Source organism: Mustela nigripes, chromosome 13 (genome assembly GCF_022355385.1).
Source record: "Mustela nigripes isolate SB6536 chromosome 13, MUSNIG.SB6536, whole genome shotgun sequence".
NCBI lineage: Eukaryota > Metazoa > Chordata > Mammalia > Carnivora > Mustelidae > Mustela > Mustela nigripes.
Window position 1 is genome coordinate 131,734,787 of NC_081569.1, and position 25,300 is coordinate 131,760,086.

A 25,300-nucleotide genomic window follows, 5' to 3' on the forward strand; every position below is an offset into this window, starting at 1 on the left:
TGTCCAGAGTCTTTGGAGATACTAGTGTTCAGAAAACAAATTCAGTTATTCATTTAACCTTATGAAAAACAGAATTCTCACAACATTTTGCTCTACGTAACAGCATGTTTAGTGTAGTAAACATTTGCATTTAATGTTAGGATTTTGTTCTTATACATTTGAAGAAAATGTTTACTCCCACAAATTTGATGTAAAATATAATGGACCTTTTACCAAAGTTTTAAAAAAAGACCACATCTGAAATTTCTTCTTGTTCCTTAATAGAGGGAACTATATTCTTAGAAAGTGATATTTGAAATGATTAACCTACTGTTTAACTTAAAAAAGCCAATTTAAGCAAAATCTTAAGGACTAGTAAATGGCTCATTTGGTTAACACTTACTTAGAATCTACACAATATCTTATATTAGAGATGGCATTTTGCATTTGAAAGAAAGTGATCTTACATGCCTGAAGAAGAACGGAGACATAGACTCTAACATTAGAGAACATTAAGTCTTATATAAGCACATTTAATCATTAATTTAAATTTCCTAAGAGACCTAAAGTCTGGAGAAATTTTAACAAGAAGGCAGTTTTTCAAAAAACTTCACATGTCACTGAAAGGGAGACAGTCTGGCAGCTAAAGAGCAGTTTTGATGGATAACTTACCTGATACATTTTAGGTATAACTATTAATACAGTTGCAGTAGTTCTTTTGCCCTTCATCTGAGCCCCCCCCCTTTTTAAGTTCAGAAGAAGTGATAGTCTTAAATGTACATTATTACTATTATTAGAAACCATGATCATCTTAATTAGCGTATTGTTAAGAACTTGTATAGTTTTCTTTAGTGTTTTGGATGAAAGGTGTTGTACATGGAGGCAGTTTTTGTTTTATACCAGTTCATAGGTGATATTGCCCCCTGGTGGCTACGTGTAGCACTGGCATTAATTAGTTTGGTTCTTTCCACTTTAGTGATAATAGTAATTGGTGGTTTTTCACCCTTGGACCCATCATGAATGGAAAAGAAGTTTTGCAGTGTGTACAATCTATAAAGGGCTCATACTTAGAATATATAAATAACTCGTACATGTCAATAAGAAAAATGACAGACAATCCAAAAGACTTGAAGAATTACATTGCTAAAGAGGAAATTCATAATAATCAAGGTTATGAAAAATAAAACCATAATGAGCCACCAGAGTTGCAGAATTTTAAAAAATTGGCTGGCAAGTTTGTGGGGCAACATAAATGCTCATAGTGATGCTTTATAAAAGCCATTTTTAAAAAATCATTTGTTTTAGCATTTGTAGCCCCACCTCAGCATCTAGGCATTCTGGGCTATGGGAGTATCACAAAGAAGAGCCTCAAGATTTTAAAAAACATTTTGTGTAATGTTTATACTGTGTAGATACAATGCCATTCAGCAAGTATACAAAGTCATACTCAAAATCAAATGATCACTAAGTTAATATAAACTATATGGGAATTGGATGGAGTTTATTGATTTACATATATTATCAAATTGAACATACAATGTACGTGATAAAACTAAAATCAGCAAGCATCTGTTTTAGAACATAAAGATGAAGTGAGAAAGGCATCTGGGCAGAGTGCCTCTTGGGATCTCTTCTTCATCAAATTCTTAGTATTCAGACTGCTGGCCTCAGAGCACTATTTCATAGTTTTGATACTTTAGTTTTAGAGACTCTGCATTGTGAAATGACCATCCGTGTTTATTCTGAGAACCTTGAATAACCTGGTAAATCCTCTGTTTCTTTGTGTTTCCCTTTTTCCAGGACCTCATAGTTGACCAGACAATAGAAAAAGTTTCTTTCTGTGCCCCAGATAGGAACTTTGATAGAGCATTCTCTTACATATGCCGTGACGGCACCACTCGGCGCTGGATCTGTCATTGCTTCATGGCTGTCAAGGACACGGTGAGTCCAGCAGTGTAGACTTCATCATGACTAGCCTCGGCTAGCCAAACTCACTCTGGGATGGCTCAGCTAAGCAATTCCCACTACGTTTTTTTATAAGTACTTGCTCTTACAGCACTTGGAAGTGCCTAAACGAGCCTGTTTTCATTCAGCTCACAGAGCAAGATGATTAGCTGAGAGCCAAGGTCATTAAAGGAAAGTAAAAGTGCTTCGGTGATGGTGGCTGCTAAACTTTACTTGAAATTTTTAATTATTAGAACTGGGGTGATGGGTATTAAGGTGGGCATGTGTTGTGATGAGCACTGGGTGTTATACGCAACTAATGAATTGTTGAACACTACATCGAAAACTAATGATGTACTATATTCTGGCTAACAATAAAAAAAAGAACTATTTTCAAGATTCTTACATGTTTTTGTTTGCTAATACATCTAGGTAGAAGATATTGGCATTAGGGATGCCTAGGTGGCTCAGTCGGTTCGACATCTGCCTTCGGCTCAGGTCATGATCGCAGAATCCTGAGATTGAGCCCCGCTTTGGGCTTCCTGCTCAGTAGGAAGTCTGCTTCTCCCTCCGTCCCTCGCCCCATTCTCTCTCCTCACTTTCTCTGTCTCTCAAATTTTTTTAATAGTTTGATTTACTTTTGTCAGAGAGAGACAGCACAAGCAGGGGGAGCTGCAGGCAGAGGGAGAAGCAGACTCCCCACTGAGCAAGAAGCCTGATGCCAGATTCGATCCCAGGATTCCAGGATCATGGCCTGAGCTGAAGCAGACACTTAACTGACTGAGCCACCCAGGCATCTCTCGAAAAATTTTTTTCAATCTAACAAAACAAAAACAAACAAGACATTGGCATTAAGGTGCTTATAAATTTGTTCGCAGAGGAATTCTACTAAAATGAATGAACTGAGTTGAGATATATTTTCAGTTAATTAAAAAAGAGAAATACTTGGGTGCCTAGCTGGCTCAGTTTGCAGCATATGTGACTCTTGATCTCAGGGTCATGAGTTCAAGCCCCATGTTGGGTAGAGATTATTTAAAAAAAAAAAAAAAGGATATACTGAAATTACGGTGTGGCGAACTTTGCAGAAATTGTTGCATAGTAGAAACTTTTAGTTTTGATTAAAAATAGGGGGAAATTGAGGGTGCCTAGGTGGCTCAGTTGGTTAAGCATCTGCTTTCACCTCAGGTCATGATAGCCCATCGTCGGGCTCCCTGTTCAGTGGAGAGTCTGCTTCTCTCTCTCTCTCCTTCTGTTGCCCTCCCCCTCAAATAAATAAAGTCTTCTTAAAAAAAGAATAATTAGGGGTGCCTGGGTGGTTCAGATGGTTAAGCATCTGCCTTCGGCTCAGGTCATGATCCGAAGGTCCTGGGATCAAGCCCTGCATTGGTTTCCCTACTCAGTGGGGAGCCTGCTTCTCCCTCTCCTGCTGCTGCTGCCCCTGCTTGTGCCCTCTCACTCTCTCTGTCAAATAAATAAAATCTTAAAAAAAAAAAAAAAAAAAGAATTAACCTATCATCTTTCACATAAAGTACCCAAAAGTCTGACAAAAGACAAATCTCTTAGATAATGATGATCTTAACTAGAGTAGAGCATTGAGTTTATCATTGTAATTACTGAGTTTTTTAAAGTCCAGACAGAATAAGGCAGTATAGCCATTCCTGAAGCATACAGCTCAGTAAATCCTTTCCAGGGTTTATCTGAAAGGAAAGCAGTGGCCATACTGTAAAATTCACCGAGATGTTTTTCTTTTATTTATTTATTTATTTGACAGAGAGAGAGATCACAAACAGGCAAGGGGCGGGGGCAGGGAAGCAGGCTCCCTGCTGAGCAGAGAGCCCAATGCACCCCTCCAAAATGTTTTTCAAAGCTCTTGGAGAGGGCCACCTGATTGACTCAGTTGATTAAGCATCTGATATTCAGCTCAAGTCATGATCTCAGGGTCCTGTGTTGGAGCCCTGCATCAGGCTTCCTGCTCGCCCAGGAGTCTGCTTCTCTCTCTTACTGCCCTTTCCCCTGCTCATGCGGCTTGCTTGCATGTGAACGCTCTCGCTCTCTCTCTCTCTCTCTCAAGTAAATAAAATTAAAAAAAAAAAAAAAAAAGAAAAAGAAAAAGCTCTTGGAGACAGTGATATAAACTATTAAGAGTCCAGGCTCTGACTCAGATCTGGGTTTCAGGTCTAGTTCTGGTTCTTAGTAACTGTGGGATTTGTGGCAAGTCATTTAACATTCTTTAAGCTTTACTTTCCACTTTCATAAAATGGAGATAACAGTTGTGAAGACTAAGTTAATAAAAGTACTTTTAGTATAGAGTTTTTCACAGGGTCACTGCCCTAAAAGTGGTGGCTAAGATTGTCAGATGTTCCTCCTTTGTTTGACACAGTGCTTTGAGAATGAGTTGAAATAAACTACCCTTTTTTCTTCTGTGACTTCAGTAAGTCACATAGCAATGTATTTTGCTATTACTACATAAAATCCAAAGAGTTCCCTTACATTAATTAAAACACTTTTATCATCAAATCCTGGTCCTTCAGGCTGTTTGAATCTCCTTGGCCGGTGGTTATCCTGTATCAGGATCACCTGGAGGGCTTGTTAAAACAGTGTTTTCAGGGCGCCTGGGTGGCTCAGTGGGTTAAAAGCCTCTGCCTTCAGCTCGGGTCATGATCTCAGGGTCCTGGGATCGAGCCCCGCATCGGGCTCTCTGCTCAACAGGGAGTCTGTTTCTCCCTCTTTGTCTCTGCTTGCTCTCTGCCTGCTTGTGATCTCTGTCTAATAAATAAAATCTTAAAAAAATAAAATAAAATAAACAAAAAACAAAAACAACCAGTTTTATTGTCCAATCCTGGTCCTTCAGGCTGTTTGAATCTCCCTTGGCCGGTGGTTATCCTGTATCAGGATCACCTGGAGGGCTTGTTAAAACAGTGTTTTCGGGGCGCCTGGGTGGCTCAGTGGGTTAAAGCCTCTGCCTTTGGCTCAGGTCATGATCCCAGGATCCTGGGATCGAGCCCCGCATTGGGCTCCCTGCTCAGCGGGGAGCCTGCTTCCTCGTGTCTCTCTCTGCCTGCCTCTGCCTACTTGTGATCTCTGTCTGCCAAATAAATAAATAAAATCTTAAACAAAACAAAACAGTCTGTTAGCTGGGATGTCTGGGTGCCTGGTGGTTCAGTCGGTTATACATCTGCCTTCAGCTCGGGTCATGATCCCAGGGCCCTGGGATTGAATCCCACACTGGGCTCCTTGCTCAACTGGGAGCCTGCTTCTCTCTCTGCCCTGCCACTCGCCCTGCTTGTGTGTGCGCTTGCTCTCTGTCTCTCTCTCTCTCTGACAAATAAATAATATCTTCCAAAAAATAGTTTGTTAGGCCCCACCTTCAGAGTTTTTCAAAATTCAGTGGATCACAGATGGAGGGGCTTGGAGAGGGTCTCTGTTCAAGAACTTCTGTCCTAGGCCTAGGAGAAATAAGCTTTGGGCTGTAGCTCTATTCTTTTTTTTTTTTTTTTTAAGATTTTATTTATTTATTTGACAGACAAAGATCACAAGCAGGCAGAGAAGCAGGCAGAGAGAGAGGAGGAAGCAGGCTCCCTGCTGAGCAGAGAGCCCGATGTGGGGCTCGATCCCAGGACTCTGGGATCATGACCTGAGCCGAAGGCAGAGGCTTTAACCCACTGAGCCACCCAGGCGCCCCTGTAGCTCTATTCTTAAAATAGAGCTGTTCAGATGCAGACAGGTTCTGGAATTTTTTCAGTGCTCTCTCCTATTTCATGCTTCAGTGTTGTACTCTTAATATCATCCCCCTAGGGCTTAAGTGGGTAGGAGAAGAATAAATGAAACAAGATGGGATTGGGAGGGAGACAAACCATAAGTGACTCTTAATCTCACAAACAAACTGAGGGTTGCGGGGGGGGGGGGGTGTTGGGAGAAGAGGGGTGGGGTTATGGACGTTGGGGAGGGTATGTGCTTTGGTGAGTGCTGTGAAGTGTGTAAACCTGGCGATTCACAGATCTGTACCCCTGGGGATAAAAATATAAAAAATTTAAAAATATATATATATCATCCCCCTAAGAAGTTAGATGGAAACTCATGTGGATGAATAAAAAGTAACTGTCAGTTCTTAGTCGGCAGTTAAGTGAACTCTTACAGTTTATAATCGTGTGACAAAAGGCATTTCATACATGACTTGTAAAAGTGTTGTATCTGATACTGGCATATAAAATGCAGGAAGTTGCTCAGAACCAAATGTAGGAGAAGCTGCCTATACTGTGTGATTTTGAAAATTCCACAGAGGGTTCCCTGTTCTCAAATACCTTTTTTCACTGTTAGTGATACCAGCAGTTACTGTATCATCTCTATTTTTTTATTCCACAATTAGATATGTGGTTTAAAATACAGATAACCCTGATAAAAATAATCCATTGCACTTATTAAATTTACTCTAGGTTATCCAGTTTATCTTTAAAACAATATTTAGTTTGTATAAGCTCTCCTCTCTTCCCACACACAAATCAATTTTATTTATTTAATTCCTTTATAAGTAGGTAGTGTGGACGAAATCCTCCTTTAACTTCTGCCTGTGTGTGGGTGGGAGGGAGAGTTGAGGTAAGAGAGAGCCGGAAGATAGGGAAGGTAAGGGGGAAAGCATCCAAGTGATAAGGGCCTAGAATGGGGAAGGGTGCTTAGGGAGGGAGCATTTGGAAAGGGAAAACTGAGAAAGCTAAGCTTTCCTTTTCATAATTCCTGAGTCATCTCTGGAGTTGTATTTAGTTAGCCAAAGTTTTAAGTTTCCATCCTGTTGACAGTCTGTTTAGCATCCTGAAACTTACCCTGCCTTTCCAGTAGTTTCTTAGAAATGCTTGGTACCTATTACCACTGTTCCCCTAAATGGCAAATGCAGGATTTGTGTCAGGACTTAGGGCTTTAGACCTTAAGTAGTGTCTCCTAAGCTGATGGCCAGAGCTAACATGAGTGACAGAGGGGGCCTGACTGATAAGGAGGTCCCTGGGGCAACACACAAAAGCACAGTGCCCACCACAGTAAAGTATCATAAACATGACCTGAGATGATTTATTCATTTAATTTGCCATATTGGTATGTTAATAAGCTGGAGTTTCCAATATTTTGCCATGTGTGAAAAGTAGACTTATTTGTGGTCCAGGCTAATTTGTAGTTGTTGGTACTGTAACTCTAAAAAAGTTTTTTAAACCTTCTGTTACGTACAGGGTGAAAGATTGAGTCATGCAGTAGGCTGTGCTTTCGCGGCCTGTTTAGAACGGAAGCAGAAGCGGGAGAAGGAATGTGGAGTGACTGCTACTTTTGATGCCAGTCGGACCACTTTTACAAGAGAAGGATCATTCCGCGTTACAACAGCCACCGAACAAGCAGAAAGAGAGGAGATTATGAAACAAATCCAAGACGCCAAGAAAGGTACAGCCAGTTCTGCTACAATTTGCATTTATACAAGTTAACATTTGGAAGCTCGCAGGGGTAAGCTTTCTCACAGTCAGCGAGAACTCTTAGTAATATATGAAAACCTTCAGAACAAAGCTGAAAACAAAGGCCTTTCCATTAGAGTGGCTTGTTTTGTGGCTTCTGAGGTGTTTACTGTTTCCATTACCGGAAGCTGGGGAGGAGGCTGAGAGGACATTTGAAGAAGCTACATTGAGGGAGCCTGGCCGATAAGGAGGTCTCAGGGGCTGCTCACAGAAGCACAGTGCCCACTACAATGAAGTATCATAAGCATTACTTAGGATGATTATTCATTTAATTTGCCACAGTGATACATTAAATTATATATTAAATTATAATTTTAAGCTGGAGTCCCTAACATTTTGCCTTGTGTACAAACAGACTTATTTGTGGTTCAGGCTAATTTGTAGTTATCAGTACTATAACTCTAAAAAAGTTTTTTAAACCTTCTGTTACCCCCGCTGTTTAAAAACAAAATTGGGGAAATCCACATCCTAGAACAGACTTCTTATTCTGATGCATCTGATCTCTCTGAGAAGCAAATGCTACCAACGACCTACATCTTGAAGGAGGAAGTGCAGTTTCCAGGTTCAGGCTGCAAGAGGCCTGCCGATGGTGATGCTGGGTGCAGGGCGGGCAGAGAGTTCACAGCCGTGCATTTCGTATTAGATGATAGCCATGTTTTAGAACTTTAGTGAAAAAAGTCCATAGATTTTGAGAAGCTAACTTATCTTCTTCCGAAAGCCTCTGTTAACTTTAGTGTGTGATTTTTGCAGAGTTGGTGAATTCTTTTCAGGTACACATGGCAGCATAGCAGAAATGCCTGTGCAAGTTATTCAGGAGTCTGTTGTCCAAAGTCGGGTTTGAGTGTATTGTAGAACTAAATGATAGGGCTTAGGAAAAATGCTGCGCATTCTTGTGTACAGCTAGAGTTGAAACCGACGAGGAATGTTTTGGAATTAAACCATTCAGTTTAAATATTACATTAATATAAACTTGCTCATTTTTTACTCTATCCTTTTAGTTCTAAACCAGCCATTTTAGAGAATATCATTAGTCTACTACTGACTCAAACAACTCTAATTCTTAAGCCAGAAAATATATATATATTTTATTTGAAATTCTTGATTATGATTTTTAAAAATGTCTTATAAACATTACATTTGCACCAGATACCAAAGAATAAAAAACACCATGCTATTCTTAACAGAAAATTTAGTATGTATAGTTATTATTTAGTGGGCTTCAGTGGTTTTTCAGACTGGGAGCATATTCTTTAATAACACCAAATACTCCTCCTCAGTACACGTAGCACCTGCTGAAGTGGTTGAGTCGTAGCATCTAGAGGATTACGGGCAGAGGCGGACAGAGATTTACCACCACCAGAATGGGACTCAGCTGGTGCTCACGTAGAGATGGTTATGTATTTAGGTGTAATCCAGTTTAAAATTTTACTCCTGTATGCTTTTATTCTGATGAGCCACAGATGCACATTATTTATGATTTTAAAAAGACTGCTTTATGACATTCTTTAATATCTAATCTAACTAACACTTGCTTGGACCTTTCTGTCCCTGGCACTCCCAGCGTCCTCTCTCCCCCAAAAAGCAAGTGAACAAGCATTGAAAACTATGAATCATCATTCTTTAAAGGACCTCACATAGGAGTTCACAGGTGTTAGGTTGTTTTGTTTTGTTTTGTTTTAAATCTTGGTCAGTCTTCAAGTCTTTTTTGTTTTTTTTTTTTTTTAAGGTTTTGTTTATTTATTTGACAGAGATCATAAGTAGGCAGAGAGGCAGGCAGAGAGAGAGGAGGAAGCAGGCTCCCCAATGAGCAGAGAGCCCTACGTGGGGCTCGATCCCAGGACCCTGGGATCATGACCTGAGCCGAAGGCAGAGGCCTTAACCCACTGAGCCACCCAGGTGCCCCAGTCTTCAAGTCTTAAGTTATGAATCCCTGCATGAGAATCAAAGATCTAATATTTGTGTCTTAGTAGGTATGCCATGACGTGTAGTAGGATATTAAACCTTTTATTTGTCTGAGCTGTAGGAGATCTGAGCGCTGCTTTTAACCTGTCCTTTAAGAGACACATTGGGAAGGAGTTGGGTAAAAGGACCTAGGAGGGTTTGGAGTTCCTCCACTGTATAAGCTGGAATTATTGGAAGACTGCTAAGGTCCTCTTTCTCTTGACTTTCTTGAGCTGAAACAGATAAGACAGTTGCTGGCTCGTCAGTGGCCCCTGGCAATGCTGCCCCGTCCCCGTCCTCTCCCGCCTCTCCCACTTCAGATGCCACAGCCTCCCTGGAGACGAACAATCCTCATGCCATCCCGCGCCGGCACGCACCCATTGAACAACTTGCTCGCCAAGGCTCTTTCCGAGGATTTCCTGCTCTTAGCCAGAAGATGTCACCCTTTAAACGCCAGCTCTCCCTGCGCATCAACGAGTTGCCTTCCACTATGCAGAGGAAGACTGATTTCCCCATAAAAAATGCAGGTAATGCAGCATCTGCCTGACTCACGGGTGCTCCAGCACAGAAGCGTTCTCATCACTTCCGGCGGAGACACTAATCCTGTCGGGCTAGCCACCCCTCTCACTCTGAGGCTGGTTGCTGGTTATATGTATCTTGTGTCGTTACCCCTAGGAGACTACTAAGGTTCATGCAGGGGAACGTGAATTGTTCATTTCTCTTCAACAAATAGGTGACAGAGCCATGATGGGAGTTCGTGGACCGAGCTGCAAGGCTTGCAGTTTGTCCTGGTGGAAGCACACTGCCTCTCAGCCAGCCTACTTCCAAACATCAAGGGTCTCAAGTTTCCGTTCTTATTCTACCATTTGGGACCCAACAGAGAGTTAATTTAAAAGGCTTTGGAAACACATCTCTTCAAATGGTATTACTGTCAGATGTACCAGGAGAAATGGATAAGTGCTCATTGTCTTTGTGGCTCATTGGCTCCATACAGAAGAAACTCTAAACGGGTTTCCTGTTTAAATCGAAAATCTGTTGTTCATCAGAGACAGTGGGCTTGCTCACACATATCCATTACCTTTCAGAACTGCCACACAGGCCTTTGTGTGGCCCCTGTACAGCTGAGCCAGCCCTGGTAGCTCTATCCTCATCATAAGATCCGGAGCTAAAGTGTCAGATCTGGTCAGTGCTTTTTTGGGCTCTTTCTAACTTTGCTCTGAGACATGTTGAGCCAGTGCCATAACAGGACATAAGGAAGGTGTGTTTCCCTGGGACACTCCCGCTGGTGATATGTAGAAGTTCAGAGAGTTCAGTTTTTTGACTGTTAAAACTAGACCTACCCAGCAGTTGGACTAGATGATTACTGAGGGTCTTTCCAGCTCTCAGCTTCTGTAAACACAGAAACTCCAGATGCTTTCAGGACCTCGTCTTCAGTTCTCCTCTGGAGCAGATGGGAAACAAAAACCATTCTTCTTTTTCATAGCTGAGTGAAAGAAAGGTTCACATACTATCAGCTTCCCCAGTGATGCAGAAGTATCCCAGAGTCATTATTAAGAACAAAGCCTCTGGAGTCCTGGACCCCAGTTTGCTTTTTCATGTTATCACAGCTCATATACTTGCTACTTTGGTGTTTTTTGTTTTTGTTTTTAGAGCAGGGGGTGGGGAGGTGGGAGAAGGGGTTAAAGAGAGAAGGAGAGAGAGAATCTTAAGCAGGTTCCACGCCCAGCATGGAGCCTGATGCAGGGCTCAGTCTCACATCCCTGAGATCATGAGCTGAAACCAAGAGTTGGACATTTAACCGACTGAGCCAGCCAGGTGCCCTTATACTTGCAACTTTGGAGAAAAGTGTGATGACATGGTCGTAGCTTCTTAAAGAGAAAAAGAGCTGCACTGCTGCCCCTGACTTTAACCCATTTCCTGATAAAGTTTCTAAGTGGCTCCAGAACTATACCCAGACTTTGGGAACTAGTTGGGAGACAAACAGGTTAGAGATGTCTTCCAGAAAGATCTAACCGGCAGAAAAAGAGAACACCAAGTTCTAAGTAGTTTCACACGGGAAAGGATATAAAGAAGTCTGGGGATTGGCAGGGAGGGGGGTAGTCCTTAGTACATGAATGGTTGACATTTCAGATCACATTTTTTGAAGATTTTATTTATTTATTTGACAGACAAAGATCACAAGTAGGCAGAGAGGCAGGCAGAGAAGCGGGGGAAGCAGGCTCCCCGCCAAGCAGAGAGCAGAGAGCCCGATGCGGAACTCGATTCCCCGACCCTGAGACCATGACCCGAGCCGAAGGCAGAGGCTTTAACCCACTGAGCCACCCAGGCGCCCCTTGTCATCACTTTTTAAAGCTGTTTTTATAGTCCCACTTGACAGTTGAGATTTTTCTTTCACAAATAAGGGATGCGTTATAAAAATGCCACCTAGTATCATACTGTTTTATTTTAGAATTATTCAGTTTTCCTGTCTGGAGCCATTTTTTGTTTGCCTTGCAGTGCCAGAAGTAGAAGGAGAGGCAGAGAGTATCAGCTCCCTGTGCTCACAGATCACCAATGCCTTCAGCACACCCTCCGAGGATCCCTTCTCATCTGCCCCAATGACCAAACCAGGGACCGGGATAGCACCGCAGTCTCCTGCCTTTCAAGGTTGGTACCCTCTTGGCCCGCTCATTTCTCCTTGAAGCTTGTACTTCTATGGCACAGCTCACTGACTGTTGGTTGGCACCCTGAGCTTCCCAAGAGCTGGTCAGACCCATTAATTTCCCTGTCTGATGATGGCTCAGATGCCTTAATTTCCCTGTTCCACAATGTCTTTGTTCTCTGTCCCAGTCCTGTTTCCTAAAATGTCTGCATTCATCATTCTGCATGTACCTATCATCTTTGATCCCCTTCTGTTACAAGCTTTTGTAGTCCCCCACACCCTGCTTTATTTGCCACTTAACCATTAAGAGAGTTTCCAGCTAGCTCTAGAAGCAGCAGTCATCAGAGTTGGTTCCAGTGTATACCTTTTTTTCAAAAAATTTTTTTTAAGATTTTATTTATTTGTCAGAGAGCACAAGCAGGGGGAGTGGCAGCAGATGGAGAAGCAGGCTCCCTGCTGAGCAAGAAGCCTGATGCGGGGCTCAGTCCCAGAACCCCGGGATCTTGAGCCGAGCAGAAGGCAGACGTTTAACCAACTGAGCCACTCAGGCGCCGCACAGCGAATGTGTTCTTAGCAGAGTAGTTCTCAACCTGGGGCGAACTTACTCCCTTCAGGGAAGATTTGGCATTCACTGGGGACATTTTGGGGTGTGACAGCCTGGAAGGGGTGGTTGCTACTGTCATCTGCACAGAGGCTGAGGATGGTACTAAACATCCTTCAGTGCGCCCGATAGCTGCCCTCGTGACAAGGAATCAGTCATCTGGCCCAAATGGTCAGTGGTGCCAAGGCTGAGAAGCCCTGGACTAACCTCATCTTCCTCCTGTCACAAGAGGCTGTTAAAGAAAAAGGCACTTCTTCTGGCTCTTTAGTTCATCTTCTATAACAAGTGTCCTAAAATTTGCCTTTGTAAAGGCATTGAAGAGTTACTAAAAGTTGTTTTCATAGATGCCGAGTTAATAGCTGGTTTTGACTCTGAAGTCCACAGAGAGTCTATATATAATTTAAATTACAGACTTTTAGAATTTGAGCTCTTATAATCACCATTTCTTTATTTCTTTTGAGAAAGAGCTCAGAAGTTTTTTTTGTTTGTTTGTTTGTTTTAAGATTTCATTTATTTATTTGACAGATCACAAGTAGGCAGAGAGGCAGGCAAAGAGAGAGAGGGAGAAGCAGGCTCCCTGCTGAGCAGAGAACCCTACGCAGGCCTCAATCCCAGGACCCTGAGACCATGACCCTCTGCTGAAGGCAGAGGCTTTAACCCACAGAGCCACCCAGGTGCCCCCAGAAGTTTTGCTGTTGGAGACAGTACCCTGTTCCTACCAGAGGAAGCTACTACATGCTTTCCTTCAGAGTCTCTTTTTAATAACAAAAAGAAAGAAAAAAGTTCATTATAGTCATGCACACCAAATGGCTTTTCATTTCATATAACAAATATTTATAATACCTATAGTAGGCACAATTTGTTGAGCGCTTATTAGCACTGTGGCTGCCACATCTTGGTAAGGACTCATGCATTTTCTCACCTCATTTAATCTCCACAACAACCCTTTGAGGTAAGCATTACAGATAAGGAAAATGAGGCTCAGAGAGATTGTGTAAATTGCCCAGATTGCAAAGCCAGGATTCAAACCAAGGTCTCTGAATATCCTACCTGTTACATTCTGCTGCCTCTGTGCCTGTTTACAGTGGGATATACAGAACTGAATAGAACATAGTCCTTTCCCTTTCAGAAACTACCGGTCTATGTATGGATGAGCTAGTCTTTCAGACAAGCCCTGGGGTAAATAGTACCAGTGCTGTAAGCATGGTTGCCTGGTCTTAAAGAGGAAGTGATTAAAAGCAAAGAGCAGGGAACAGTGCCTGCTTGTCTGCTCTGTACTAAATACGATAGCTGGGTTAAGGAACAGACACTCTTGGAAAAGATATCTGGAGTAAAGGAGCAAAGGTTAAGAGATTTTAATAAAGAGAGAGGAAAGAATAATAGTACTTTGAAAATTATTATATTCAATAAATTGCTGTCATACACACACACAAAAAAAAGAATAATAGTACTTTGAGAAATTATGAACATTACTGAGGGGGAAAATCTTCAAAAAAGAGAGATGAGATTAATTCTGTAGAGAATTACAAATTTATTAACCAAATGAAAACATATACCAAGTTTGATTTCTCGTTTATAGTGTGAGTATACGAGACTTAGGGGGTTTTTGAGAGAATTAGATAGGATGATGCATTCTCAAGTAATGTTAATGAAGTATATTAATGATCATAAGGGATCATTATATTTAACCCATTGTTATTGTTGGCATCATTTGAACTTTTGGAAGAGTGGTAGGAGAAGGAAATGCTTTATCTACATCATTATACCAAAGGCCAAGCTATATCTGGAATAGATTTTTGCTGCTTGTTAGACAAAGCAGCTTTGTTCAGCTTAATTGGAAATTGTTTTTCTAGGTTTCATTTCCTCTCCCCTGTACACATATTTTCCTAGAACGGTCATTTGACTTCTTTTTCTTTTTCTTTCTTTCTTTTTTTTTTTTTAATCAGTGTAGCTATTTTATTTTATTTTTATTTTTTTTAAAGATTTTATTTATTTATTTGACAGAGATCACAAGTAGGCAGAGAGGCAGGCAGAGGGGAGGGGAAGCAGGCCCCCTCCTGAGCAGAGAGCCCAATGCGGGACTCGATCCCAGGACCCTGAGATCATGACCTGAGCGGAAGGCAGAGGCTTAGCCCACTGAGCCACCCAGGTGCTCCCAGTGCAGCTATCTTAATTACAACTTCTAATTCCCTCTTCGCCAAAAGGTTTGTGTATCCATTGCAAGATGGCATGGTTATCGCAACATCAACATTTCTGTCTTGTCTGTTCCATCAGTATTGCACATTGGCCTGACTGACCCAGCTCCCGGGGGTCGCCCATCCACCCTGCATGAATTAACTCCATCGATGTTGTCTGCTCCCATTGTAGCTAATGGCACTGACTCAGCCTTCCATGTGCTTGCTGCTAAGCCAGCCCATACCGCTCTAGCACCCGTAGCAATGCCTGTGCGTGAAACCAACCCTTGGGCCCATGCCCCTGATGCTGCTAACAAGGGAATTGCAGCCACACATTCGGGTAAGGTGGCCATGGGTGGTGGTGAGGATTCTGGGATCAGATGAGTGACGCCTATTCAGGAATCAGCTACTTACCTGAGTGGGAACCAGGGCAGAATCCTTTAAGGAACAGTATGATCCCTCCAGAAATAGATGGCGAAGGAGATAAACTCAAGAGATTAGATTCAGTAGTTCTTAGGGCTACGAAATAGAGCCAACCCCTAGAGCTTTCATAAAATACAGATTCCTGTGCCCTACCCCGAGGCAGCCACTGAATTTGGGTATGTGTGGACATGCTGTAGCAGTTGGGAACCCCACTTCCTAAGGTGGCAGGCCTACAGAAAGGGCTGCCAAAAGTACTTCATTTTTGCTTTTCTGTACTTCCCAGTTTTCCTATAGTGAACATTTGTTAACTGTAAAATCAGAACAATTTTTTTTTTTAAGAACAATTTTTAAATAGTAATGAAGGCAGTTCACCTGAAGGATAACATGTGTCTGGAAGTGAGACAGGGGCCATGAGGCATATGGCCAAGTCCCTGGTTATTTTTATTCTGTTAGAGCAGAAGATGAATCACCTTGGGCCCTGTAGAGCATCTGCAAGCTGGTCTCTGTACCATGCAGTACAGTACAGCAGTAGGAAAGGGTTTCTGATGCCGGCCGGTTGCCTTCGTCGCATGCAGTCGAGCCCCATCTAGACAGCTCCTCCGCATGGCTGAGACAGCAGCATGGTCTGACACGTTCCCTTTGTCCTAAAACAATACCTCCTCAGCTGGTTGAAGAGACTTTTCTCCCGCGGGCCAGAACCACGAAGTGTCCACATGTTAGGATTAGTCAAGTAACCAAGGTTACCAGGTAAGGAAAGAAGCCCCTAAAGATTGATTCTTTTGTCTCTCTCCATCGTGTTTGTTCCCAGGGACCGAGTGGGGTCAATCTTCTGGTGCTGCATCTCCAGGTCTCTTCCAGGCTGGTCACAGACGCACACCCTCTGAAGCTGACCGCTGGCTAGAAGAGGTGTCCAAGAGCGTCCGGGCTCAGCAGCCCCAGGCCTCCGCCGCTGCGCTGCAGCCAGTTCTCCAGCCTCCTCCACCCACTGCCATGACCCAGCCGGCGCCGCCTTTCCAAGGGCATGCATTCCTGGCCTCTCAGCCCGTGCCAGTGGGTGTGGTCCCACCCCTGCAGCCAGCCTTTATCCCTGCCCAGTCCTATCCTGTGGCCAATGGGATGCCCTATCCAGCCCCTAATGTGCCTGTGGTGGGCATCACTCCCTCCCAGATGGTAGCCAACGTGTTTGGCACTGCAGGCCACCCTCAGGCTACCCACCCCCATCAGTCTCCCAGTCTGGTCAAGCAGCAGACATTCCCTCAGTATGAGACGAGCGGTGCTACTGCCAGTCCCTTCTTTAAGCCGCCTGCTCAGCATCTCAACGGTTCTGCAGCTTTCAATGGTGTAGACGATGGCAGGTTGGCCTCGGGAGATAAGCACACAGAGGTTCCTGCGGGCACCTGCCCAGTGGATCCTTTCGAAGCCCAGTGGGCTGCATTAGAAAGCAAGTCCAAGCAGCGTACTAACCCCTCTCCTACCAATCCTTTCTCCAGCGATTTACAGAAGACGTTTGAAATTGAACTTTAAGCTGTCTCTATGGCTTACGTATTTTGTCTGTACTTAGGCAAGGGCAGGGGCAGAGGTCAAAGGAGCAAAGGGAACTTTGTGTTCCCAATCAGTATACTTTTCACTAATCCCAAAGGTCCCAAGGAGCATGTCCAGGCAGAGTGTGCTAGGAAAGGTGATTTTTTTAAAAAATGGAAAAAACATTCCTAGAGAAGAGTTGTCTTGCAGTTAGGCTAAAGAAGTCAAAGAAATGTTGCCCTCTGTCCCCTTCTTTCTCCCTCAGCCCCTTATAAATCTCTGGCAACAGAGAGGCAGAAGTATCTGAACAGGAATTTGTATTCAAAGCACATTTACTGGAATATAAAACACAACGGGAAGCAAAACAGTCTCCCTTTGTTTTTCAGGCCATTCACGTGCCGCCTCTCAGTGCTGGCCTGTCAGGTCAAGAACATGGTGGCCTGTGCTTGGGCTGGGGATGAGAGGCAGGCTGTGCCGCCAGAATTCCCAGGAGGGCACATCAGCAGCTGCCCAACAGAGCTATATTTTAGGGGCAAAGTTGAGCTTCCACTTTGAATAAGAATAAATATTATAAATATATATCAAAAAAAGCCAAAATCTTTATTTTTATGCATTTAGAATATTTTAAATAGTTCTCAATATTAAAAAGTTGTATGAGTTGTAAGTAATCTTGCCAAAGGTAAAAGGGTTAGCTGTAAGAAATTGTACATAAGATTGATTTATCAGTGATGCCTATCGAAGCGGAGAGAGGAAAGGTTGGGAGGTACAGATGGGATCCTAGCTTACTTGGTATCATTCATTGTAAGTAGCACATTGCAGCAACAATCATGCATATGACCAATACAGTCACTAGGTTGTAGTTTTAAAGAAATGAAAGAGCAGTATTGTCCTGGTTTTGAACCTGTGATGAAATTCTAATGTCATTATTTTAATGGACTCAATCTAAGTACACTCTATAGAGAATATGTCTTTTCTTTTCCATACTGCTGCAGTTTATGTTAGTCCTCTACTTAACACTAAGGTGACAATGACATAATCACGTCCATTGACGGGAGCGCAGGTTACTGTGTTCGTTTGTCATGTGGGTCTTGGTGGGTTTTGTTTTGTCCTTTACGTTTTGTCCCCAGGAGTTCCGTGGGGACGGAGATTGTAGTTTCATTAGCCGCGCGTCTGTCCCCCACCCCCCCAAACCTGTGGTGAGCAGAGCATCCGTTGCCAGCTGCGGCCTCTTGACCTCTGGTAACAACATGAGATCCCATCTCATTTTTACTTTTGAACGTTGGCCTTACAATCAAATGTAAGTTATATATATTTGTACTGATGAGAATTTATAATCTGCTTTAACAAAAATAAATGTTCGTGGTAGAAGCTTTTGCCCATGATGGGCTGGTCTTTCCCCTTTTCTTTATCAGCAAATATGTTGCCTTTTATTTCTTTTTGGTCTGTTCTGCTGTTCGGCGGCTGCTACAGAACTCTGGTTTCATAGCTGGAAGATCTTGTATTGGGACTAGTGTACTTGTTTTATTGAAGAGTAATTGGCACACAGTGTTAGTTTCAGGTGTACAACATACCAATCCAACAGTCCGTACATTGCACAGTGCTAAGTGGTCACCATCTGTCACCACACATGCTGTTACAGTATTGACCATATTCCCTGCGCTAGACTTTTCCTCTCCGTGACTCCTAACTGGAAGATTGTACCTCTAGATTAATCCCCTTCATCTGTTTTGCCCATCAGGACTGGAATATTCTTAAAATTCACTTTTGTGTTTATACTTTAGGCTTTGGTTGATCTAAGCATATCTCTGATGTCAGACTCTTGCTGCTCAGATTGTGGTCTGAAACAGGAGCATGGACTGAACCTAGGAGCTGAGTAGAGGTACAGAATCTCAGCCCCACCCTCCCCACCCCCAGCCTAGTCGTCAGAAAATACCCTGGAACAAGGTTCACCTGAAAGGCCCTGCTGGAGTGGTGAACCTTGGATACATACTATAATCACCTGAGGAGCTTTTAAAATCCTCACCCTGGCCCCTACTCCAGGCTAATAAATCAGAGTGGTGGTGGGGGGACCCCCAAGTTCAGTGTTGTTGTTTTTTTTTTAACCAAAAATAAAAGCTCCCAATGTGGAAGAGGGTTGAGAACCACTGGTCCAGCTTGTTAGTGTTACTCTTTGCTATAACCTTAGCCCAGTACTCTGACTAGTTCTGAGAAGAGCTACCCTCGAACTTCCCTTCTGAATGATGTTGCCAGTTGGGGAGAACTGGGGAGTCCAAGAAAGTAGCCCTCAGTTTCCAGTTTGTATAGCAAAACTAGCCATGGTAAATGAAAGGGGATCCTCCTCTGTATTTTTTTAAGTGGGAAGGAAAAAAATGCCTCTGCCCCTAATCCACGTTTCCTGTATTAACTGAGAGGTAGACCAAGAAGTGTCACTCCCCCATAATGCAGTTTCTCTTTTCCAGCCAGTGTGGTGGTAATAAGTCAGCTTTCCCCGTAATGCCTGCCTATCCTATGTCCCAGAATAACCTGTCAGGTTCAGCTGGTCCTCTGGAGGATGTGTAGAATGCAGGCCTCTTGTCTAGCAGCAGCGAGGAACGGGAGGTTCTGAGATGGAGGCGACTTCTGCCCCCTGCAGCCATTTCTGAAACTACTTCATTGTTCATACGTGGCCTTCCCCTTCTTCTCTCCCCTGTCCTGCCGGTGCCAGTTTTGAATGGTCTGATTCTGCCTCACAGATTCCTGCTGCGGGAGGAGAGGCTCCCCGCTGGTCACTGTGCAGAGCGGGTCAGCTCGATGCAGGGTGAGGGGACCCTCACAGCCAGGCTCTGCGCGTCAGCCTCCGGAGGAAAGGAAGGCGCTGCTCCCCCAGTTCGGCCATGCTGACGGCACCAGCTGCTGCTCCTTCACCCCATCCCCGTGCCGTGCTGCACTCGGCAGGAGCGCTCACGGGCGTGCCACTGACTGTCCTCATGGGAGGTTGAAGCTGCCCGCCTGGAAGGGTGAGCGCGACCAGAGCAGTGGACCCGCTGTCTGACCCGACGTGCGAGGGCGTTCTAGCAAAGGGAAATGGCCTGACCCGGCAGGACTTAGTGTGCCCGGGAGATACATGGTAACTTCGAAACCCTTCCACACCTCCCCACCCAGCTTTCAATGAATTGAGAACCCTGGTAACTTGCTTTAGAACCCAGTGAACGGATCCTGCGTAACAGAAATGAGGGAGGAGGCCGGAAAGGGTGGCCTTCTCCAAGCAGATGCCTCTTGACAGCTGCCTGTGGTGGCGGAGGGCGAGGTGGGTGCTAGCCCCGCGGGGCGGCCTGAAAGGGCCCCTTCTCTAAAAGACAGATCCCTTTGCCAGCCGGAGGCCACAGGCCGAGAGTTGCTTCGGGACCGGGCCCGCGGCCAGCCTTCATCCCTGCTGCCAGACAGGCTGAGCGGGAGGCTGGGAGCGGGAGCAGCTGGCGCAGCAGAAGCTGGAGTAATACTCGTTGCCGCAGAGCTGGGCCTTCAGGATCAGATCACAGTTGGCGAGCTCGGGCTGGTCCACACACTCCCTGCCGAGGGCCCCGGACTGGCCGGGCAGCGCTGCGGAAGGAAGCAACGGGGGAGAACGGGGTAAGGAAGCTGTGGAGGCTGAAAGTTCCCACCTGCCCTTTCTTTGCCTTAAAAGGAAAGCAACAGTAGGAGCGCCGGGTTTCCAAAAAGCACAGTGGCTCTGTACTCTTTAACACCTCCGTGCAGCCCCCGGCCGTCGGCCTCACGGGACAGGCCGGGGTCCTGCAGCCTCAGCCCAGGACAGACTCTCAAACCTTGACTCCACGTGATGACTCATCCCTCGAAGTTAACTCCCTGCCCTTGAGCTTGCGACCTGCAGAGCTGGATGACGATTGCCTTCACTCTTGGATTGGCAAGGAAAGGAGGGGCACCCGACCTAAGTAGAACTGAGTTGGACTAGAGCTGTCTCCTTTCTCTCGTTGCTGATTCCTTCTAACCTCAAAAGGGTTTGTGGCTTCTGCAGCCCGTTTATCTCCCCTCGTTCCCCATCTTCCCAGTTCTCCCACTTCCCCCAGAGAGAGCCAGCGAGCTCTTAGGCAAGGTGATGAAGAGAACAGCCTTAGGAGCCTTGGCTCTAACATTGCCGCCCCCTCCGAATGTGCTAGGAGCTTCGGTGTCTTAAAAACCCTCGGGAGAGAGGCACCTGGCAAGCTAGGGCTGTAGAGCAAGGGACTCTTGATCTCAGAGTAAGTGAAAGAAAAAAAAAAAATTCTGAGTTTTATCCCACTGCTTCATCTTGGGACCAAAGTGGCCTCATCTGGTTAATTTCCCTTTTCTTTCTGGAAGGGGCTCTTCTGACTCAGCTGGGTTAGGCCTGAATAGCACCTTCCCTAAAGTCAGACCTCACGGGCTGATCTTCATCTCCTCTCCCCCTCCTTTCTCCCGAAATACAAGAAGATCATGCCTGGGTGGTCTCAGTACCTGATTCTAGACAGATCTGGGCTATCAGTATAATGAGAGCACTAAGCCCGCCTTTAAACAACGGGTTTGAATTGTGCGGATCCATGGTTTTTTTCCCCACTAAATACTGTACAATACTGTAAGTGTATTTTCCTTAGGATTTTCTTAACATTCGTCTAGCTTACTTTGCTGGGGATACAGTATGTAATACAGATACAGTCTGTACTAACTTACCAATAGGGCTTTAGTCAACAGGCTGTTAGTAAAGTTTTGGGGGGTCGAAGTTCTACGTGGATTTGACTGCACAGACGTTCCTCAGGAGTCAGTCGTACCCACGTTAATATAAATATCAAGCCATTTATACATTAAAAAAAAAAAATCAGTAACTTTGGTATCGACTTGCTCTCAGCAGTTGCAGCCCTGGGGCCTGTCAAGGGCCCGAGGGTCGGCGCCCAGCATGGTGAGGAAACACACCAGCTCTGGAGCCAGACCGCTGAGCTCCGTCCTGGCTTTCCTGCTTCCCAGCGGGTGACTTTGGGCTAGTGACTCCAGTTCTCTGCCTGAGTGGAGACGGGAACAGCTCCTTGGGCACACAGTGACTGTGGCTAGAATTTGAGTGCTGAACTGTGCTGTGCTAGCCCCACTCCCTCTCCTTCAGAAAAGGAGGGAGCCTCTACGTTTTATCCCTCTGGTGTTTTCTGTTTCTCACTCCCATCTTTTAGGCAAGAAGGTTGAGAAATCCTCAACAGAAGCGTGTCCCTTAACCAGAGCGTGACTAACGTGACTAACTCAAGGCCCGCTCACACTAATTCCAGAATGCCACCAGACCACGGATCAGGCACAGGGAGGCGGCGTCAAGCAGTGAGACCCTACAGAAAGCATAATCAACAAGATGAATACAGAGAGAGGGGCAAGACAGCTTCTAGTCAAGAAAGGTGCCCGCAAAATAGAGGAGCAACACTCCCCCAGCAGAGGGCAGGAGAACGATGTCGTGTCCAGGAGGCGGCCCAAGCCGGACACTGCGGCGTGTGACCACACATCAGCAGGCGCCCACCAGACTTTGCTGTCAGATGGGTTTCTGATGATAATTTCCCATGTAGACGTGTCTGCAGTGAGTCACAAACACGAACACTTGGGTCCTCGGACAGCTCTTTCTCACACTAGTCTGCATTCCAGCTCGTCTCAGGTCTCGTTAGGTCTGGTTGGTTTGTAGACAAGAGATCAATCTGCTGGGCAGGGAGGAGAGAAAACCGGCCCCGGCGGTCTAGCACTTTAGTGAATGTCAGGCCTTCCTGCGCCCCTGCACTCCGTCACCAAACCTGAGCACCTAGCGCTGTCCCAGGGGCTGTCCTAAGCAGCTCAGACACTGGAAGCCTGCATGTCAGTCTGATTCACTGAGCAACGTTTCTACCGCGGACTTTCAGCCTCTAGCACTGGCCACTCCCCACCTGTAGCACAGCAGCCTCAGAAAGGGGGGGGGGGGGGGGCTCCTGAAAAGTCCGCTTCAGGCCTCATGAGAGCTGGCGGCTCAGCCTGGGGCTCTGCCCTGCTGGTCCGTCCGTGGGTCCAGACCAAGGACCCATGAAGGGCAGGCTAGGCAGAGGGCAGGCCTTCCCCTGGCCCTCTGACTTAACTTTACAGCCCTTGTGAATCCAACATTAAGCCACAGTCTACTGTACTGATTTTGAGATGTGCTGATTTCCCATTTAACACCTCTCAAACTGGACTGCATCTGCATTGATGGTGTCTCAGCACTGTGTGTCATTGTACAGGTGGAGCAGCATTTTTTTCTTAGTGGTGTGATACCACTTTACAACATGGGCCTTAGGTTCACTAATATGCAACTCTGAGCAAGAGCTGGAGAACACAAACTGCTGAATAATGCAAGTAAAATTCTGCCAGTTACTGGTATAATCATTTAAGGAAACGAATATTAAATATGAGGACTAGGGTCTAGTCCCAGCTTAGCCCCTCATAGGCTCTATGGCTTACAGAAACGCCACATACGGTCTCTGGATATCTGCCTCATTTGTAAGATGGGGACACTAATCCCTGCCCTTTCTGGGTTACATGGTCAGAGACCCATAAAGGCACTTTTCAATCTTAGGACCATTTTTTGCCGCGCTGATTAGAATGGACGCATTTAACAGCCTCTCTGCCTTAAGTACTATAATGAAATTCCAGTCAATCCTATGTTCTCGGAATCAGTAAGTCTAAGTGATATTTGACATCACCTGTTGTTACCAGATGCCTCCCTCTGCACTATCTCCTTCCCCCTTGCCACAGGTGACGCTCCCAGGAACTGGCAGAGTGAGCCAGGACCCTTGCTAGGGTCCCCCAGGCCGCAGAGCCTGCCCTCCCCGCCCCGTGCAGCACAAACCCAGCTCTCAGGAACGAGCAAGTCCCTGGGGTAAGCCCCTTACCCGGCGGGACCACCCTCACATCCGTGCTGCGGCTCACTGCCTGGCTTCCGCGGTAGGCGCTGCACGTGTACGAGCCCTCGTCTCTGGCCTGCAGGTTGTGGATCAGCAGGGTCCCATCTGGGGACTGGTAGACGCGATGCCCGTCGGCCCTCACCGGCAGTCCATTCCTGGGGGGGAGAGGACGCGGAAGAGCCGGCCAGGGCCCAGGAGGGGACAAAGGGAGGAGGTAGTCGTTGTGGACAGATGACCCTCACCTCAAGAAACCGATGGGTCAGGGTGCCAAAAAGAACATTCTCAAAGCAAAGTCACTCAAAAGTGAGGTGAACTCACTCTAACGGAGCATGCTGATCTAAGTTACTGTGAACCTGCCTCTTGATCCACAAAGGAACCCTGCTCTCTCTTTTCATCAGCAAAGGTCTTTTAAGGGGCATGTGGGTGGCCCAGTTAGCTTAAGCCTCTGCCTTCGGCTCAGGTCATGGTCTCAGGGTCCTGGGATCGGGCTTTCTGCTCAGCAGGAAACCTGCTTCCTCCTCTCTCCCTGCCTGCCTCTCTGCCTCCTTGTGATCTTTCTCTCTCTCTCAAATAATTTTTTTTTTTTTAAAGTTCTTTTAAGCAGCCATGAGGCCAGGCCCTGTGCTCAGTGAGGGACATAAGCACTCCCTGTCTTGAGGGCACTGCACTAGGGTACAGGTGTTTAGGGGGTCTTCCCTGAGGATGACCCAGCCGAACCCTGACCTGAGGAGGAGGAGGAGCAGCGGGCTGGTGAAAGGGAGAACAAGGGGACTCACGAGCTCAAGGGGCGGCCATGGTCAGAGCAGGGAGGGAGGTGGGCACAGCCTAGACCGGACTTTGGCCTGGACCCTGCGGGGAATGGGTGGGTGTGAGCTAAGCAGGAGGGACCAAGTATCTGTCCTTGGAAAGGCTGCTTCCTGGGTCAAGGACAAACCTGAAAGCAGAGAGCCGGGAAGTGGCCACAGCAGACGTGCACACATGGGGGAGGGTCTGATTTGTGAGGTGGGGGGCAAAGAGATGAAGGAAGACAGATTCGGGGCTTGGGTTACTGGGTATAGCGGCGTCTCTCCACCACGGGGAGATCCGGAGTGGGGAAGAGGGCTGAATGGTGAAGGCTCTTTTCCACTATTTTGCATTTCGGGTGCCTGTGAGATAACCAGGAGGCGATGGATTTGGGGTCTAGACCCAGAAAGCCACGTGCCAAAAAGTTTATCCAAGGTGAAGTTAGATCAAGAACCATGGACAGCCCCTGAGGTGCACCAGCCTCTGAGGGATTGGTGTGAGATGAGCCAGCCAGGAAAATGGAAGCAGCAACCAAAGACAGAGGACGAAGGCCAGAGGACAGGAGTTTCCTGGAGCTGAGGAGAGGGAGCAAGTCGGAAAGTGCACGTGGTCGGCGGAAGAGCAGGTCACGTGGAGGCTGAGATTCGTCCAGAGGATGTAGGGACAGGGCAGTGTCCCTGAAGCCGGGGTGATGTGAGCCGCTGGGAGTCGGGAGGTGAGCAGGTGGAGAGCTGTGCTGTGATGGGGAGACTCCAGAAGAGGCCAGAGTCTGCGGGGACATGGGGGTCAGAGCAGGGTATCTTTCATTTTGCTCTGAAGAGGGGAATCCTGGACATGTTTGCTGCTAGGAAGACCAAACAGAAGCAAAGAAGAAGATACAGGCCTGCTAGAATCAGCGGAGGCCAGACCCGGTCAGGGCAGGC

The 25,300-nt window shown here is 45.9% G+C and overlaps 2 protein-coding genes across 11 annotated transcripts in view; one reads left to right on the forward strand and one right to left on the reverse strand.

The window, feature by feature from the left end:
• NUMB (NUMB endocytic adaptor protein) overlaps nucleotides 1–18,078 on the forward strand; it is a 189,381-nt gene extending 171,303 nt beyond the window's left edge. For 5 of the 8 annotated variants that reach the window (XM_059373800.1, XM_059373806.1, XM_059373804.1 and 2 more), the window contains 6 exons: nucleotides 1,780–1,920; nucleotides 7,137–7,341; nucleotides 9,584–9,877; nucleotides 11,847–11,996; nucleotides 14,960–15,106; nucleotides 15,998–18,078. In XM_059373800.1, coding sequence (XP_059229783.1) covers nucleotides 1,780–1,920; nucleotides 7,137–7,341; nucleotides 9,584–9,877; nucleotides 11,847–11,996; nucleotides 14,960–15,106; nucleotides 15,998–16,713 — 1,653 coding nt within the window. In that variant the 3' untranslated portion in view covers nucleotides 16,714–18,078. The remainder of the gene's footprint in view (nucleotides 1–1,779; nucleotides 1,921–7,136; nucleotides 7,342–9,583; nucleotides 9,878–11,846; nucleotides 11,997–14,959; nucleotides 15,107–15,997) is intronic. The other 3 variants (XM_059373807.1, XM_059373808.1, XM_059373803.1) reach the window with 2 other exon arrangements.
• Nucleotides 17,288–25,300, reverse strand: part of PAPLN (papilin, proteoglycan like sulfated glycoprotein) — a 33,602-nt gene continuing 25,589 nt past the window's right edge. For 2 of the 3 annotated variants that reach the window (XM_059373798.1, XM_059373797.1), the window contains 2 exons: nucleotides 23,583–23,749; nucleotides 17,288–20,289 (listed from right to left, as the gene is read on the reverse strand). In XM_059373798.1, coding sequence (XP_059229781.1) covers nucleotides 20,114–20,289; nucleotides 23,583–23,749 — 343 coding nt within the window. In that variant the 3' untranslated portion in view covers nucleotides 17,288–20,113. Of the gene's footprint in view, nucleotides 20,290–23,582; nucleotides 23,750–24,353; nucleotides 24,444–25,300 lie in introns of those variants that run through there. The other variant, XM_059373799.1, reaches the window with a different exon arrangement.